At 42.5% G+C, this 18,984-nt stretch overlaps 2 protein-coding genes across 11 annotated transcripts in view; one reads left to right on the top strand and one right to left on the bottom strand.

Moving 5' to 3' along the window:
* Positions 1 to 863: 863 nt before the first annotated feature.
* LOC114591306 (thymosin beta-12-like) lies at positions 864 to 15,126 on the bottom strand. 5 transcript variants are annotated; one of them, XM_077924551.1, is made up of 3 exons: positions 14,681 to 15,126; positions 3,079 to 3,186; positions 864 to 1,240 (listed from the first exon to the last, which is right to left on the bottom strand). In XM_077924551.1, the coding sequence occupies exons 1-3, from the start codon at positions 14,823 to 14,825 to the stop codon at positions 1,203 to 1,205; spliced, it is 291 nt and encodes a 96-aa protein (XP_077780677.1). In that variant the 5' UTR covers positions 14,826 to 15,126; the 3' UTR covers positions 864 to 1,202. The 5 variants fall into 5 exon arrangements, with proteins under 5 accessions (XP_077780677.1, XP_077780682.1, XP_077780679.1 ...); XM_077924556.1 differs by lacking the exon at positions 14,681 to 15,126 and adding an exon at positions 11,913 to 12,249; XM_077924553.1 differs by lacking the exon at positions 14,681 to 15,126 and adding an exon at positions 3,976 to 4,082.
* Positions 15,127 to 15,226: 100 nt separating this feature from the next.
* FAM13B (family with sequence similarity 13 member B) overlaps positions 15,227 to 18,984 on the top strand; it is a 56,675-nt gene continuing 52,917 nt past the window's right edge. For 2 of the 6 annotated variants that reach the window (XM_028718124.2, XM_077924548.1), the window contains exon 1: positions 15,229 to 15,504. The gene's annotated coding sequence lies outside the window, so the exon portion shown is untranslated. Of the gene's footprint in view, positions 15,505 to 17,296; positions 17,385 to 18,984 lie in introns of all 6 variants that reach the window. The other 4 variants (XM_028718119.2, XM_077924549.1, XM_028718121.2 and 1 more) reach the window with 4 other exon arrangements.

Here is an 18,984-nt window from a genome sequence, read left to right as displayed (position 1 = left end):
ACTGTTTTACAGATAATAATATTTAATTTTTAAGTGGCTTGTGCTTTCTAGGTTCTATGCATGCATGCTTGCTTGCTTGCTTGCTCTCTCTCTCTCACTTCTTAGTAAAGAAAGGTCACAATCTGCCAGCCAGAAGTTCTTGGCCACCAGGCCTTATTCTCCACCCCGTAGAAGAATCCAATCTCCACTCCAGGTTTGGAAACAGTATATATTTTCTCTTCCATTCCTAAAACGTGGTTTGGAAAACACCTTGGATGATTAGGATGATGGCTAACTACCCTCTTGTGGAGCAGTTTAGTACTGCAAGCTCTACCCCTCCCTCTTGTGGCTAAAGCTGTTGGCACTGAATTCCGTAAGTTTTAATTATATGTCCTGTGAAGAAATACGTCCTTTTGTATGTTCTCAATCTCTCACCATTCAGTTTCATCGAATGGCCTTTGGTTCTAGGGCTTCTAAGTAGAGGTATGTCAAAAAAGGTATCAGAAAATAAGTTTTTCATGTACCATGTAACAAAGAAGAATAAAATATGAATTAAGCTTCTATTATTATCTATCGGAAGGCAAAGCCGTCTGGTTCATATTTAAGTAGGAATCTGACCATGTGGGACATACAAAAGTTTCACTTTGGTAAAAAAAAGAAAAGGCAAAGGATATCATAATGCAGTGACTATACTTTCTGATAAATGATTATATAAACAAACCTTAATTCATTTTATCTTTTAAGATCCCTTCCCACAAGAGATATTTCCCTGTAAATTTGATATTTAACTGTGGCCCAATAGTTACATCTTATTTCTGAGAGCATTCACAGATAGGCTTTTCTGGATGTGGAACTCTTTTGTGCCAGCGTATTTCAATACTTAATAAGGGTAACACATAAAAGTGGTTTATTGTGAGGTTCTACAGAGGGTACTATATGAAAATAATATTTTCTATTGACAGACAGTGAAAGTGTACATCTTTGACAAATTGTCATATGTACATTGGACACAGGATTGCAGTCCCTTTGGGGAATTATAAAAATCAGATTTGATTGATTTCAGAGCACTTGCTTGAAAAAGTCTCTGCTTCACCAATAAAGAAAAAAAAGGGCTTTGAAAATGAAGAAGAAAAGCTGAGCCAAGTCAATGAATAGCAAAGTTAAAAAACTTAGAACTTAAAACCCCACAGCAGGATATATTGGCCATATCTTCTGGTCCAACTTCAGGGTGTGTTTTTGCTTTTCTTTTCTTGTTCAATGGCTGCCAAGAAAACAAGAGAAATCTCGTTTGCCAACATTGGACACTTGTAAAGCACCTTGTGTGTTTTTTTTAAGCACTTATCAAAGAATAACCTCTTCTTCACCACCAATTTGTCAAAACAAATTCTGTCCACAGACTGCTGTCATTAATAACTGTACAATCTCTACTGAATCAAATATTACTGGGGATGGAGGGCGGTGGCTGGGAATCTTGGTGAGTTTTGCAGGAATAGAAGCCTATGCATTTAGAGAATGATGGTTGATGTTAGCCTATTTGAAATGTGGCGAGCCCTCCGGCTTGCTGTATTAACTGGGCTGCTGGCCTTGAGCGCAAAGTCCCTGCTCTGATGGTCTTACTTATAGGTGGGCAATGCAGTGAGGATTTATGTTATGCTGGGCTATGCTAGTGGTAGTTTCCAAGCATTGCAAAAATCTGCCGTGCTGGACCTCTTGTTATTTGCCTCTGTTATAAATAACCAGGACCTAATATTCTCCATTGTGATGTACATAAATATGCATCATATATAATGTCAACTGTGTATGTCGGCCACAGCCAGTATGGCCAACCATCAGGGATGATGGGAGCTGTAGTCCAACAATGTCTAGAGAGCACCATGTTGTCACAGGTTCCCCTACCCTGCTATAAAGGGTAGATCCAGTGCAGGTCTGCCCTTAAGAATTATAGCAACTTCCCCCAAAATAGTATTGGGCACAAGGGTCTATGCCTGTATCCAGTGATTTTTTTTCTAAAAAAAAAAATGTTTAGGGGCACTCTCATTTTCCTACTCATATTGAAATACTGCCTCTCAATGAGGCCAAACTTAGATTTCACAAAATGTTTAGGGGTATGCGTACCCCCAGAAAAAAAGCACTGGCTGTATCACAAACTGAATGGCTAAAGAGACATTCTTACCAACAGATGAGCCAGCAATCTATATCAAATGCCTTTTTTAAAAGCCTCATATACTAAGGAGAGATTAGATCAGCTTTCTCCTAAATGTCATGCAAGCAGCTCTGAAGGCCTGGGGTTTAATCCTTTTGCTGACTACTGCTACAGAACAAAATTAAAACTCTGATTTTTACACTAGTAAAACAGGGATAATATATAACCTGATTAATTCTACATTTGTTAAATTCTCAAAGAGCAGCAGCAACAACAACAAACAGTCTTGCACTACCTAAAAAACTGATTGCGGCATAAATGTCGGCAGGAGTTTACTTCATCAAATACTATACAGTAGATGTGATAGATACAATCCGGAAGAGGGCAGCACTAAGCAACCTTGGAGTGTAATTGTCTCATATAATAATAAGGTGTACTTTTTATTAAATGGTGTACTTTTTATTAAATACAAAAATAAAAGAGTTTTGTATCACTTGAAAAACTGGCAGATTTATTGTAGTGGAATACTGGTGTAAGTTTTAATGACACAATAAAGCTGTCAGGCTATATAATTTCACAGCATCCTTTGTGTAGGCATCCTGTAACTGTCCAACATGTCTGCCTCTATGGTGATTTATTAAAGGAAACTTTAGATTTGAAATCTATATTATTATCATGCTTCTGGACATACCGGTAAAATAACTTGCACAAAGTCCATTTTATATTATCTCCTTTAGCAAACAGTGCACACAGTTTAAAAGACACAATAGCTATTATTTATATTGGCCAATTAAATTAGTTAAGTGCATGCAGATAACAAATCCAAATTAATAATTACTTAAAAGTGTTATTCCTGAGGAACTAGGACTATTGGCTCTCTGAGTACCGGTATTTATTTATTATGCACATTTAGCAAATTATTAATTGTACATCCAGGCTGAATTAAATTTACTTACTTTCCTTGGTGGGCAGTGGATTTTTTTCTCTGGTTTCAGTTTTTTTCAGTTTGGTTTTGTCAAATGTTTCAATTTCTGCAAAATCTGGTTTGTCAGACATGATGGACCCTGACAAAGAAAGGAGAAACACACCCTCAGCTTCGTTAGTGAAGTGCACATTACAAACCACACATAACACATTAAAAAAAAAAATCTGGATCAGTTTTTCTTTGTTAAATCCGGCTTGCATCACAGGTTTTGCATCACAAGATGCCAGAAATTATTTATGCATTTAAGCACCAACAGAAAACAATAAATAAGGGCAGAAAGCTATTGTATTTCATCTTGGAGCAAACAAATAACAAAAATGAATATGAAAAAGCACAGCGCTAATGCACAACAGTCAGATTTCTGACAGCCTTAATTATTTTCTAGAATATCCTTTAACAATCAACAATAATTTTACAAACCTATTCAAGGGATATCATTTGTAATGAGATCAAAACACCCCAGTTCCTTTCTAACAGAATACAACGACAAAGCAAACGTCTGAATTAGGTACTGTGAACAATTGTGCTCAACAATAGAATGACAGGTGTGGATGGCTTTGTTCCCTCTCACCCTCTTCACTGCTCACCGCACTTCATGCAGAATGATTTTGATTAAATAAACATTCTGCCATTAAAACACTTCACCTATTTCAGCTTCCTTTGTGCTGGTTGCCGGTGGTTTTCTCTTACAGAAACAGAGGACACACACAACACACCCTGAGGGTGAGGGTGTTTCAGCCAGGAATTAATCCAGCCCAAAGATTACCAACACAATATGCTCTTTCATACTGACTGTGAAAAGTGATATGATTTTATTGCTGTTTTGGATTACGATGGCAGAAAAGATACTAAAGCCACATGCCATTACCTGCCCTGCTTCTCTCTCTTCAGCTGCTTTTTGACCGTCTGAGCCAGCATGGGCTTGGAAAGGTCATACTAAAATCCCTCCTCCTCCCCATCTCAGCCCAACTGAATTAATATTGATAAGATTGCTGCTAGTGTGGCTCTGCAAACGACAACAGATTAATTCACAGAGCAGCCTGGGAATAGCCAGGAGTGGGGACAGGATTGGCGGGGGGTGGGGGGTGGGATATCACCCTGCATAACGAAAAAGCAGAAAGCTCTGTTTTATCTTCGCTTTCGCCATGTATTGAACCAGCATCTTAATAACTAATTATATGGGGGTGGGGTGAGATGGGGAGAATCAGGCATATCCATCTTGCTCATTAGTGAAAGTGAACGGCTCCACAGTAAGAACTGTCCAACAAAGGGGCTATAGATATATAGATATACAGTGGTACCTCGGGTTAAGTACTTAATTCGTTCCGGAGGTCCGTTCTTAACCTGAAACTGTTCTTAACCTGAAGCACCACTTTAGCTAATGGGGCCTCCTGCTGCCACCGTGCCGCCGGAGCACGATTTCTGTTATCATCCTGAAGCAAAATTCTTAACCCGAGGTACTATTTCTGGGTTAGCAGAGTCTGTAGCCTGAAGCGTATGTAACCTGAAGCATATGTAACCTGAGGTACCACTGTATGGGTATAAAGGGGGCAGACCTGCCCTAGCCGTTGAGGAGTACTGGAGAGCAGACACAGATTAGTAGATGGGGGAAGCCCTTCTTTACATAGGGTGACCACCAGCTAAGTCATACTCAGGGATGATGCACTCAAATCAATGGATATGCTCTACATCTCAACCCATAATGTGGCAGTGGGCTAAAATGCAGTATTCCCCCCCCCCCGAAATTAGAGGCAGGGGCCTTTCAATTGTTCTTGAGGCTGGGGGGTGGGAGCAGCGGTGGAGGAAGCCGCTCGGGTGCCTGGGGCGGCACGCCCAGGGAAAGGGAAGACGCCTATAGGGGTGGGGCGCACCGCGGGGCCTCCAGAGTCTGCATGCCTCCTCCCACTTAGCCACCCTACAGTTGGGGGGGGGAGGCAGCGGGCGGACCTTTTGGGCAGCATGGAGCCTGTACACGCCCAAGCCACTGAGGCGTGGCTCGGGCACGCTGCAGGCCCTGTGGTGAGTGCCGCCTGGCATTTTGTCACCGCCCTCAGTGGTGACACCCAGGCGGACCGCACCCACCGCACCCCCTTCCTCCGCCCCTGGGTGGGAGGTCAAGATGGTCAGAATGTGATGAAATAAGCAAGAAAGAAGAACACTTACAGCTTGCTTTTATTACAACAACACCCACCTGGGGTGTGTCAATGATTGCAGGAGGGGGTTCTCATATTCCCTAACCCTAGAGTGAATCCTTCTACCACTGGCACTGCCTGTTACAGTAGGCATTGGAGAGCTAGTGTAGCGTACTGGTTAGAGTCTTAGACTTTGGAGTCCTAGAGTCAAATCTTCACTCAGACAATGAAGCTTACTAGGCAATCCTGGACCAATGCAAGAGTCTCAGACTAACCTTCCTTATAGAATTGTTGCGAGAATAAAATCGGGGGGGGGGGGGGCATATCTACTACCTTGAGCCCACTGGAGAAAAAGTGAGGTACAAATGAAATAAATAGCCCATGCTGGGGTCCCGTTTCCTATGTACAGAAGATTCCTGCTCCCATATGGAGACCTTGTCTCCATTCCTGGAGCTGGTTCCTGCATACATTTCCTAAGCAAATATTTAATGGACGTTTGTTGTTGAGAGACCATGGAGTGTGCCTCTGGGGCTGAAGTCAAACTGCTGCTGGGTATGTTTAGCCTGGTAAGGAGGAGACTGAGAGGAAATATGATAGCCATCTTCACTATCTCAAGGGCTGTCACATGGAGAAAGCTTGTTTTCTCCTGCTCTGGAGGCTAGGACCTGAACCAATTGATTCAAGTTAAAAGAAAGAAGATTCCAACTAAACACCAGGAAGAATTTTCTGACAGTAGGAGTTGTTCGACAGTGGAACGCACTTTCTTGGGAGGTGGTGGGCTCTCCTTCACTGGAGGTTTTTAAGCAGAGTTTGGATGGCCATCTGCCATGGATGCTTTAGTTGAGATTCCTGCATTGCAGGGGGTTGGACTAGACAACCCTTGGGGGGTAACTTCCAACTCTACAATTCTATGAATGGACACTGTTCTCTTGGTACAATATGCTTTCTGTGCAATGTACCTTATGCGTTTGTCCGATCCACAATGTACTCCCAGCTCCCCTTTCTGTGTTGACCTTATAAAAGTTAGATATGAAATAGGTGGAACTGAAAATGGGGAACTTGATTTAAATAAGTGGTTTAAACATGCTTTCCCCTGGTTATTTAACTCAATGATGTAAGATGCTTTTATTTAAGATAGCCCGCCCTGGTCAAAGGGCAGCCACCAACACTTCCCCCTCTTGCTTTCTGTTTGTAATATGGAAATGAGGAAGCTGGCCTTAGTCAAAGGAGGGCTGGGTCACAGGAACCAAAATTTTCGTGACTAGCAATCATCCACAAACCCACTCTCCCTTTGGCCTTCTGCTATAGGTTGTAGGAGTACATAAGTAATAGGAACCCCATAGGCACAATATTCATTTTAAAGCTCTGCATTTTCAGACCCATGTATTTCCTTGCCTAGCTGTTACAACTACTAGGGAATAAGAGGGAACCATTAACATCACAGCATCTGCTAGCAAAAAGGTGTTACTGCAATGCATTGCCATGCTGTAGTGTTTCTATTATGTGTGGCGTGGAAGGACCAAGTATGGCAAGTTACTGCAGTAGGAAAGTTAATAGTTGCTTGTAACAATTTTACAAGTGAACAGTCTTGTACAGAAATCCAGTAAATCCTGGCTTGCTGTTGTTAGAATCTGAAAGGTACATATGACTGTATCTGCATTCTGATGGCCCACCTGTGAGACCAAATATGCTTGTTTTTGACTGCAGTTATTAGGTTTAAATTTAACCAGATAAATGTATTTCAGTTATAGCATGAAAGACAAAGGCTTGGTTCACGTGTAATGCCATACTAGAGTTTGACATTTAACGTGGTCTCAGGCTCTCTCCTTCCTTCTCTTGTTCCTTCTCTTGTTCACTCCAGTTTTCTTCCTTTCACGACAAAGCACGATTTGCCAGCGCATCATAAAGTAAACTATCATTTGCACTTGCCCTCCAAATCAGACAGATGAAGCAGGAGGGTGAGTGAAGAGAGTGTTATTACAAAATGAGCCAGAAGGCCCACCAATGCAGGTGTGTATCTTTACTATAAAAAGCACAGATGCAAATAAAGTTAATTCAAAGGATTAAAAGGTGCAGACAAAATGGGTGTGACCCATTCCCAGTAAGTTATGAACTGGCAACAGCAAAATGAAAAGCAGAACAGTATAAACACCTAAAGGCAGTTGCCTTATCTGTTCAGCTAGCTGCTCCCTGTCTTGAATGAGTCCAAGTCTGATAGTGTAAAAGATGTATTACAACTCTGCAGCTTCACACACACACACCCATTCTCAGGGCTGGATTAAGACTGCTAGAGGTCCTAAACACTGACAAGATTATGGTGCCCACTAGATGTAATTCAAAATAAAAGCAATTCTAAACCATAAAATCAAAAACCCTGACACTTTGGTGAAACTGCTTTGTTGGCATACGAAACTTTTAAATTCGCTAAAGAATGGCTAGGAAGATTGAAATGGTATCTCATTGGTTCTGGATGTTCCCATCATTTATGTCTGATCTGTGTTCATTAATTTCCTTGCGTAGACAGTCTGGTCTGTCCTTAAAAAAATGCAGAAGGCAATGTCAAATATACCATTAGAAAATGTACACAAGAATGAGCTTCCAATGTTGTTTGGTCCCGTGACAGGGTCATTTCAGTAGATATGGAGGCAAAGTCGTCACTGGGATTTGTAATCCACTTAAAATCCATACACAAATGAATTACTAAACCATTTATAATCACTTACATATAATGAACAGGAGGGAGATACCTGGATTTCTCCTCTGTATGACATGAAGAGTTATCAATAAAGGTTGTTTCCTCGGTTATATTAGGCTAAAACACTGTGATGATGGAAACTGTAGGTTTTCTGTTGACACATTAGGGAAATACAAAAGCATGTTGCAAAGTTATACAAGTTAACGTAGGTAGTATTTGAACTAAGTAGATATATTTCATCTTAAGGAGCAGCAATTAGAACTGAGATTTGTTTGGATGCAATCAACATTTTTCCTTTTCCTAACACAGCCTAAACACTCACAGAGAGCTAGAATTTCCAGAAGCTTTGATAGTGTTTCTGTGAGCAAAATTGTACCCTGTGTGCAGACCTATGAACACTATGTTGATTTCCACTCTTAGAGCCACATTACTTTTCATTTGCATGAGAAACTGGAAATTTCTCCCTAGCATATATTTCCATGACTAGCTTCTCACAAGCTCCTGCTATCTTTTAAGCTGTTTGGTTCATGTGCTCAAATTAAGTTTTAACAAATGGGAACAGGTAGTTTCACATCCTCCTCTTCTTTTGAGGTCTGCATAGACGGCACATGGTTTGGCCAGAGTCACACTGTAGTAGCTTGGGTAACTCAAGTCACGTAAATGCTTAAAAATACTTTATGTAATAAATCAATATGCTTGATATAGCATTTTATTATATCAAATACTTGATATATTAATGTGTCTGTGGGTTTGATGCTGCACACTTACCTACCTATGTGCTAAAACATGCTACTGGTAAATGAATATTTTGGTTTAATAAGAGGAACTGAAGTGCCCCCAACCCCAATGCTTAGCAGATGGTAAGAAAAGTTTTATTGGGTGTTAAGGCCTATTTGCTGTGGTGGCAGTTGACAACTAATGCTTATGCAAGTTTAGAAAAACACTTTAAACGAGCTGACTTTGGATACAAGATTAGGGAGCAGGAAAACCTCTCTTTATGTTCACAAGACCTGCAGTCAGATCTGACACTCTAGCATTGAGGTTGTTTATTATACAGTGCTATTTTTCTAGAAAAGGAGGTACCGGAACTCACCACGAACACCTACCTTGTTCTCTTATAATGACTAGGGCACCCATGTGAGAGGTGCTGGAACTGAGTTCTGGCGAATTCCAGCTGAAAAAAAGCCCCAATTATTTATATAATGTAGGCATTTTTATGCTGCTTTTCAGGGCCAGCAGCCCTCTCAATGCGGTTCGCACTTAAATTAAATTTAAAACACCATGTAAAACAATGAAAACATTTATGGATTATTTAGCCTCTCTAGGGCAGCTCCTTACACTAAGTTCATCAGCATGAATTGCAGTGGTATTTTATTAGCCACAAGGAAGGCAATATCTGAACAGATATTCTGCTGGACAAAGAAATGTGCTATGAATTTATCTGCTTCAGAGGGATGAAGGTTAAAGTCTGCCAACCCAAAATGTGACTCTATAGTTCCTAAGAAACAAAGTAAAGTTTAATGAAGTGGTACGTAATTTTTCTGCTCCTCCTCTATTGTCTCCCAAGACAGACAGATGCCAACCAATTTTTCTGCTAGTTACACTGAGATATGAATCTAGTTTAAATTGTCAGCTGGCATCTAGTACATGCAGCCAACACATTGTGGATCGAGGCAAAAGGCTCCCTATCTAAAGATACCCGGTCGCTGCTGAGTTAAAATGAAGTATGTCCTTGAGCACCAGCTTTTATGATCACATGGTTAGGATTTATACAATCAATATCAATCATGTGATTGTGCTGATAATCATGAGGAAATGCTTTGACTGAAACAAAGAGGAAAACTGTTACCGTAGTTTACAAATGCAAGGGGAAGGTTTTGAAGGGCATCAAATGAGGAAACTGGTCAACAGGCAGCTAAGGAGAGGTCTCAGAAATAGGGGATACAGTATTTCAGCACTCAGCCAAGTGCCTCCTCACCCTCATAGCGGACTTTGCTACTTTATTTTCAGTAGCAAAAAGAACAAAGGAAAAATAGAACACTACAGTCATTTTCCTAATCAGTATACCAGTCAGTAGTCCTACACAATATTGTGTACAGCTCTCCTTTTTAGGTTTTGTTATTGTGATGTTTAAAAATATTTTAAATAAAAATAGCGAGAAGATCGGCAGTATGATAGATAATGGATGCAAAAGCAGGAAAAGACATATAGAACTACATGGATCAGGTAGAAGCCTTCTAATGGGGTTTTTAGCCGAACAGACACTCTGGTAGATCAAAGTACCTGAACCAATAAGCTGATACAAGTGATTTTATAATCACATTAGTGCTGCCTTGGAATAACAATCCCACTTGATAGGAGGGGAAAGCATTTTATATTCACAACTATTGTGGGGTGTGTGTGTGTGTGTATTCCTGAGGACTGAAACCCTTAGAGGAAATGTGTATCTTCAAAAAACAATAAAATTGGGACTAGTCCATCAAGAGTCTATATTAACTCACATAGAAAACAAAAAGGTCTCTGTACCTCCTGGATACAAAATGAATTCCTGTCATGCCTGCATTTATTGTTAGCTTGCTTTGCAAGATTTTAGCATGGAGACAAGGAAAACAGAACAAGAAGAACATCTTCCAAGAAAGGATCTTATTCCTTCTTGTGTCTTTTGTTCCCTTTTGTTGCCAGCAAAAATATCTCATCTTGAGAACAGAAACAGGTTCCCAGACAAGAAGACAATGAATCGTGGGCGTGTAGAAGGGGCAGCGTGTGGGTCATGTTGCTCCACGTTGCTGACCTTTGTCCTCCAGTTCCCGTTCTTGCCACTACCAATCTGGATTTGCTTGAGTTAAAACTGTAGACCCTTTGTCTTGAGGCGGAAGCTCTAGTGCAGATGGCTGCTTGTCTCTGGCAGTCATCCTTAAGTCAAATCAAAGTCCACTCCACCCTCAGCCCATCCAGTTTGGTAGAACTGAGGTGTGCCAGGGTTTTCTTTTTTTCTTCCTTACAGTAAACAAAGGAAGGATGTGGTCAGCACCACCGTATTTTTCTTACTTTAGTAACCCCAATGGCTGAGAAACCCGTTTGCGATTTAAAGGAATAGAAGCAATCAGAAATTTAAAACAAAAGAAAACTAGGATGTGCTACATTCAAAGTAAAAGGCCACTACGGAACCTGTTTCAAACACCTAGTGAGAAATAGAAGGTCTTTAACAGCAATGTACGGGTGGCGCTGTGGGTTAAACCACAGAGCCTAGGACTTGCCGATCAGGTCGGCGGTTCAAATCCCCGTGATGGGATGAGCTCCCATTGCTTGGTCCCTGTTCCTGCCTACCTTGCAATTCGAAAGCATGTCAAGTGCAAGTAGATAAATAGGTACCGCTCCGGCAAGAAGGTAAATGGCATTTCCGTGCGCTGCTCTGGTTCGCCAGAAGCAGCTTAGTCATGCTGGCCACATGACCCGGAAGCTGTACGCCGGCTCCCTCGGCCAGTAAAGCGAGATGAGTGCTGCAACCCCAGAGTCAGTCATGACTGGACGTAATGGTCAGGGGTCCCTTTACCTTTACCGACCTTGCATATCAAGGTTGCAGGTTATGGGCCTTCGCTACTTGGCTCTTTCTAATATTTACCCAGCTCTTCAACAAAGAAAGAAAGCTCCCACAGCAAGAAAAACCACAACCAACAATACATTCATAGAACCAGAGAACTGTAGAGTTGAAAGGGACCCTGAGGGTCATCTTGTCCAACCCCCTGCAATGCAGGAATCTTTTGCCCAATGTGGGGCTTGAACCCATGACCCTGCAATTAAGTGTCTCATGCTCTACCAGATGAACTATCTCCGGCATTCTTCTTCTACAATTAGTCTTCCTTCCCCAAACTGTGCCATGTCAGAGAAGTCTCCTATACCTTATACAGATGGCAAAGTTGGACCACTTTGCACGTTAACATGTGTACTATGTGGCTGCAGCAAATGAACTGAGTTTACCTTACAGGGACATGTGTGACATGCATGTCACGTGTAGCCCTTTGTTGTTTGTTGGCATCCTATCTGCCTCGGGAGACAATGGAAGAGTAAGCCTTCAGGAGTAAAGTCAAACCATTGTAGAGTTACAGCACTTGCTGCAGCTGTAGAAACTAAGGCAGGAGAAACATGTTTTATTGCAGGTGTGGCTGATGAAAGTGTCCAGTTTTGCTGCTACAGGTGCATCATGCCGTTTCTGCACTCCTCCCACCGGTCATTCCTCCTCTGATCACTGCTATGGATGAACAACCTGTCTGTCTCCAGGCATTGCAGACATATGCAAGGGATTCCCATATGGCAGGGTTAATGCTGCCAGCTTTCATGTCACAATTGCAGATGTTTGTGGCCCTTACAGACCTGAATAACCCAGCAGAACTCTGACATTATCAGTGAACCTCTCAACAGTTATCATAATGTTACAAGACTTGTATGACCTGAGTGGAAGCAAGACAGCTCAGGCTCTCATAAAAGAGGCCACTGATGACATGAGACAATCCTGTAGTTTTATGTTTTGTATCTTTCTTTTTTTCTTGGTATGTTAAATTGTAAACAGTACTGTATTGAGTGCCTTGGCAGAAGGGACCTGTATATAAATGCAGCAAGCAGATTCATAACGAAGTTAGTTGTGTTGGCTTCCTAGAAGTTTGATCATTGAAATGCTCTTAACAGTTGCTTATAGCAACAAGATAGCCCTTCCTATAAACACACACAAGAATCTGAAATCACAACATATGGCTCAGTGCAGACATGCAGTTTTAGGAGCAATTACATAAAATTAATGAAACATTAACTTCCAACATGCCAAAACTGCTACTTGAAAGTAAACTCCAGGGATGTCAATGGTATTTACTTTTAAGTGTTTTTAGGATAGTGGTGTGATGTATGGAAGTGAGAGCTGGACCATCAAGAAGGCTGATCGCCGAAGAATTGATGCTTTTGAATTATGGTGCTGGAGGAGACTCTTGAGAGTCCCATGAACTGCAAGAAGATCAAACGCATCCATTCTTAAGGAAATCAGCCCTGAGTGCTCACTGGAAGGACAGATCGTGAAGTTGAGGCTCCAATACTTTGGCCACCTCATGAGAAGAGAAGACTCCCTGGAAAAGACCCTGATGTTGGGAAAGGAGAAGGGGACGACAGAGGACGAGATGGTTGGATAGTGTTCTTGAAGCTACAAACATGAGCCTGACCAAACTGCGGGAGGCGGTGGAAGACGTGCTCTGGCGTGCTCTGGTCCATGGGGTCACGAAGAGTCGGACATGACTAAACGACTAAACAACAAAGGATAGTGGTGTAAATTAACCTGCCATTTCCTTCTTCCTCCTTTCTTTCTCAGATCAACTACTGTTTTCCATCAGTGATGTGGGGTGGAAAATTTTCGGGTACTTTAATTTTGCTTACACACACACACCAATTTCTAAAAATTGTTTCATTAAATAAATTAGTAACATAATGAATGGATACCAAATCAATCAAATTTTGATTCATTAGTTTCCAGAAAACCTTAGTCACTGCTCTCTGTTTCCTCTCTAGGATTACTGGATCAAAATTTGAAAAATAAGGATAATGCTAAGCTTTCAAGAGTTAGAAAGTCCTCAGCTAAGATTACAGACTCAGGGTGATACGACCAACTTACTGTTGCAAAGAAAACTCACAGATTAAAAAACAAAAACCATGGTGTGGTAAAATACATTAGAGTTAGAATTATTGGTTTTAATAATTTTATCAGATAAGGGTTTGCTCCTCTGAAGAATTTAACATAGCATCCCCCCAAACTTTTCTCCTTATAACGGCTGTTTTAAAGGCAAAGCAGTCACTTTTAGAGATGTATGGGGACCTGGGCTTAAAGGAGGTGCAGATGGGATCTATGCTTTATTACTCATATGTTATTACGGTTAAGAAAGCATAGATCCCATCTGCAGTGTGGTTTGCTAAGGTATGATTCCTGTGTGAACATGAGAAGGAGAGAGTGCTGGTGTCCTGACAAAAATATGCACCTTTTTGCTCTCCTTGTAATTCCTGGGAGACCCAAAATCTTTTCCAGCTGAGAGAAGGTAAAGGAGTGTGCTAAGACAATGATTGTACCTTGGCCAGCATGAGGTTCCTGTCCACCTAGACTACTTCACAAGCAAATCTGTGACTTCTTGCCAGATAGAAAGATCCCATGGAGGCTCAGGAATAAATATGCCCTTCCAGTTTAACTCAGCAGATCTATGGGTTTTGCTCATTTCCACCTAAAAATCCGAGGGCTACCCACAGCCTGATACTTCTGGAAAATGTGACAACACTACCCTCACAGGGGTAGCCACTTGGTAGATGTTAGTTACTGTAGAGTGTAATTAATCACCTGACAGCTCCTGGGTCTCCCTTTTGCTTTCCTCCAATTGTTTGTGAATAGCAACCACTCCACAGGCTGCAGTAGAGTGAAACAAGGGCAGCCAGGCCACTCCATTGTCTCTGACAGCTGAGAGACCTTCTCTTCCTGAACTGTTTCCATCCCAGCAGGTTGCTTTAAAAAGTTTTACAAGTAACTTTAAAAATGGGTGTGCGCTTGTTTTCCTCTTCCCTCCCCATCCCTTTCCCCTCTTGTGCCATGTCTTTTTCAGACGGCAGACCTGAAGGCGGGGGCCATCTTGCTTTTTGAACTGATGTGTAAGCCACACTGGGAGCCATTTACCTGAAAACAGTAGAGTACAAACGGCTTTAAATACATGGATTTACGTAGTTCATACTTGCAATCACAGTGGTCAGAAGTTGGATTTTATGATATCCCCTATTTCCCTTCTTCTTCTTTTTTTTGGGGGGAGACCGATGTGTGGAATCTAATCCCTGTTGACAGCTGTGAATATCTAAATAGGGAAGTGCAAGCTTCTGCATTTAATTGCTGCGGAGAATATGGGCACGATCCAGTAAGACTTCTGTTAATTCAACAGGTGACACTTTCCCCCTCGCGGAAACCTACAGTGGTTGGATTTCCGCCTGCTAGGCTGAAAGGAAACATTTGACAGGGGGTCGGGTGGGGGAAAGCCAACCACAGGGCTTATACGCCCCTCTCTCACCTCCCTCCCTCTTCGCGGCTTCCATCTACCTCCCTCTGCCTCTCCCTGAGAGCTCCTTTATGAGCGCCTCCCTCGTTATATCACGTCACTTCCTGCCGATGGGTTGTGGGGTGGGGGGAGCAGTGGTAGGAACTAAGCGGAGGGGCGATGCCCGCGCGCCGCTCCCTGTCAATCAGGCGCGCGTCACTTCCTTTCCTGGTCTGCCGCTTTCTGCTCATTACAGTTGAAGAGTCCGTCAGTGGAGAAGCTTCAGCTACGGAGACTGAGGCTGCCTCTGCCGCGCGCCAGATCTTCTGTATTTGTGTGGCCTCGAGGGGCGGGGCCGGGACCGGGACGGCAGCTTCACGCTCGTTACCCTCGGCTGCCGCCGCCGCCGCCGGAGAGCCAGCTCTGTGGAGCCGAGCCAGGCCCAGCCAAGCCGGGCCCTCGAACGGAAAGAGTCGGAGGAACCTGCTGCTGCTGAAACTGAGGGCCGAGGGGAGAGTCACCCGGCAACGGTGAGGGAGCCGCCATCGCGCATGCGCGTCAGGGCAGTGGCTGGCGAAAGGGGGGGGGACGGGAAGGTTTTTATTTTTATTTTTTGGGGGATGGGAACTGCATTTGTTGCTGGGGGTGGAGGAGGACTGCAGGCGAAGGAGGAGGTCTCGTATGGATTGGAAGGGGTGGGAGACCTAGATGCTGGAAAAAGGCGATGGGTTTGGGGGGGGGGTAAATCTGCAGGTAGGTTGTCTGGTAGGTCTGAACGTGACCGGCTTTGGCGAGGGCAGGAAATGGTTCGGGGTCAGAAGAGCAGGAGTTGGCGGTTATGCCCCCCCCCCATTTTTTGGAGGGGGTGATGCGATCGTCCTTGAGGGTTAGACTGTTGAGGAAGCGGGAGTGATGATTCTTCACACACACCTCCCGCAATGAAATCGTGATAACTTGGTCAAAGCGTAACTGCACGTATGGGTGGCGGTGCATCTCTTTTAAAAAGGGCGATTGGCTATTTGGTTACAGTGGACTCGGGTAACGGTGTGTCTCTTCACACTCAATGGGTACAGAAAGCAATTTGGAGACGTCAGTAACGTGAATAAATTAGCAACCAGCTTTTGGAATGTGATGTTCCTAATCCTAAGCATCGTTTGAATGTGTTCTCCGAGATCTCCAACCCCAGAAATAGGACAGAGGCTACTTCCCTCCTGGAAGTAAAATGCTAGGATTCAAAGGATCAAAGCTTCCATTTCGTCAAGCCCCCATGTGCTGCTTATCAGGCTGTGTAGATGAAGCTGTGTGATTCAGATCAGGTGTCATAAACAGAGAGCAGGTGCAGCACAGAAAGGTTCACTAGAACAAAATAGCCCTGTGTGATTCAGTGGAAGAAATGTGCTACAAGTTGAAGGTGTCCCAGCCCCTGAGTCACTTGTCAATCTGACCTCCTGGAAAACTTCCCAATGCACAAATCCAAAGATAACTTAGTTAAGCTCTCATGGAACCTCAAACTTCACAAGGGCATATCTGGAGTTTCCTAATGAGACCAATAAGGGTATATTAGTTTTTCCACCTTTACTTACCTTTTTATCTGCAAAGAACTATTGGGTATGTTTGACAGTGCATTGACAGGTTGAATGAAAGGATAGTAAGTCTCAGCAGGCTGGCTAGCACAGTACTTAAACTTTATCCCCTAGGATGCATCCCGATGCAGAATTATTTCTTTGGTAGGCAAATTGTTGTTACCTTAGGTTGGGAAGCTTAAAAGTACTTTAATCCCTTCTGTAGGCAAAATATGTCCACCTGATATCTCGGGTGTAAATATTCCACCTGTTTGTGCTTTTCTCTACCACCAAGGACAGCATATTTGGAGTTTTCAGTTTATGCTTCATACCCAGTTAAAATAGACTGCTGGGTGTTTGAAGCAGCAAATGTGTAAAGTTTGGACACCCATAGCAAGCTTGGTTCAGAGAGATGGATGGGTGGTCAGTAGTGGGAACAGGTGCAATGCAGCTCTAGCTCCCTTGATAGGCCCTTTGTCCACCTTTGAGTAGAGAAGTGCTAGGCAACTTGGCTGAAGCAGTTGCCACTAACTTCATTTCCACAAAATGCATCTGAACCCTGATGTAGTGTACATCAGGATAGGGTGGTTGTATTCAGGTTTTTTAGATGGGACACATTTTAAATTTAAATTGTTGTAACCCAGCCTGGGACCTGCTGTCGAATGATGGGTAATACATTTAATAAAGCTAACAATAATTAAAACCCAAACACGCATGTGGGAACCCATTTCTTAATTTATTTAACCATATATTTGTATAGTGCTGCTCCTGCTGCTGCTGCTGTGACTCACCTTAGAGAAGCTATGACCTGGTAGTGGGTCCCGACCCACCCGTTGAAGATCAGTAAGGTAGGGCATTTGGGGGTAGTGTAGAAGGTGCTGGTGGCAGCAGCTGCAGCCACCTCACCCAACTTTTGTTTTATCAGTTCTAGACCTAAAAATAGACGAAGAAAAAAAGGATGCTGACATCAACTGTGGTAGATTCTCTGGAACCCCTGCATTTGGTCTGACTTTGTCATGTAGTTACATCAAGCATGTTCCCAGATGCATATTTAAAGATGTATGAGTGAATGAATCTGCACTTGAAATGTTTCCTACATAAACCACCAGCATAAAACCACAAACCTGCGGCAGTTGTGTCTGCTATAATTATGTGCCCAAAATTCTACCCAGAAATGCATGGGAAATTGATTCTGAGATTGACATTTTTATTTTTTGCATTTATATCCCACCTTTCCTGCAGGGAGCTCAAGGTGTCTTACATGGTTCTCCTCATTTAAGCTAAACTCTAACCACCACATCACAGTATTTTATTAATACTAATAGTTAATGAGAAAATACTTGTTTCTGGGTGGGGTGAATAATAATTTTTGTTTATAAAAAGTGGTGTTTCAATATTGTTTCATTAAAAATAATCTAGGGTTGAATCCAGTAACTTTCTCTCTCCTTTACCCACATGCTTCTGTACCCCGACCCACAAATATGCTCAAGTGAGATGGGGGAGCTCCCAGGGTGGGCTTACAGGTGGTGGTGGGGCACATGGGAAAGTTCAGTTGCATGAACAAAATTTATTCCCTTTGTGCAGTGACTTTGTTGATTATAGCCCCATATTTAAAAATGAAATCAGAATTTAATAAAAGCATACTTCTGTCAAGTAATATAGAAGCTACTGGGAACAATAACTGCATGAAATTGTAATTTGAGGTGCAAGAAAGGCAGTAAAGGCCAAAAGATTTAATATTTTCTCTACATTACCCATGGCTTGCTGTTACATGGATGCTTGTGTTAATGGCCTCTAATTTGAAGCATGTGCTTCAGACTGGGCATGTCCTCAGCAAAACATTATTTAAAAGCAGAAAAGTTTCCATCTTGTTTATTTCATATGCACTTTGATTTAAACCTGCATAATGATGAGAATATGTCTCAGTACCGTATTTTGCAAAACCCTGAATATATTCAACAGTAATGATAAACCTTAATAAGCTAGTAAGCTTTATCACACATAGTTCAATACAGTATCATTTGATACATATATGTTTGATATCCAGTTATCTATGGTAAAGGTAAAGAACCCCTGGATGCTTAAGTCCGGTCAAAGGCAACTATGGAGTGTGGTGCTCATCTCGCTTGAGACTGAGGGACCTGGGCTTTGCCCACAGTCAGCTTTCCAGGTCATATGGCCAGCATGAAAAAACCCCGCTTCTGGCACAATGGAACACCGTGACGGAAGCCGGAGTGCATAGAAACACTACCTTCCAGCCGCAGCAGTATTTATCTACTTGCACTGGTGTGCTTTCAAAATGCTAGGTTGGCAGAAGCTGGAACAGAGCAACGGGAGCTCACCCTGTCATGCAGATTTGAACTGCTGACCTTCCAATTGGCAAGCCCAAATGGCTCATTGGTTTAGACCACAGCACCAACCGCATTGTCTATACTTAATATTGAAATA

Source organism: Podarcis muralis, chromosome 2 (genome assembly GCF_964188315.1).
Source record: "Podarcis muralis chromosome 2, rPodMur119.hap1.1, whole genome shotgun sequence".
Taxonomy (NCBI): domain Eukaryota; kingdom Metazoa; phylum Chordata; class Lepidosauria; order Squamata; family Lacertidae; genus Podarcis; species Podarcis muralis.
This window is presented reverse-complemented; position numbering and strand designations above follow the sequence as displayed.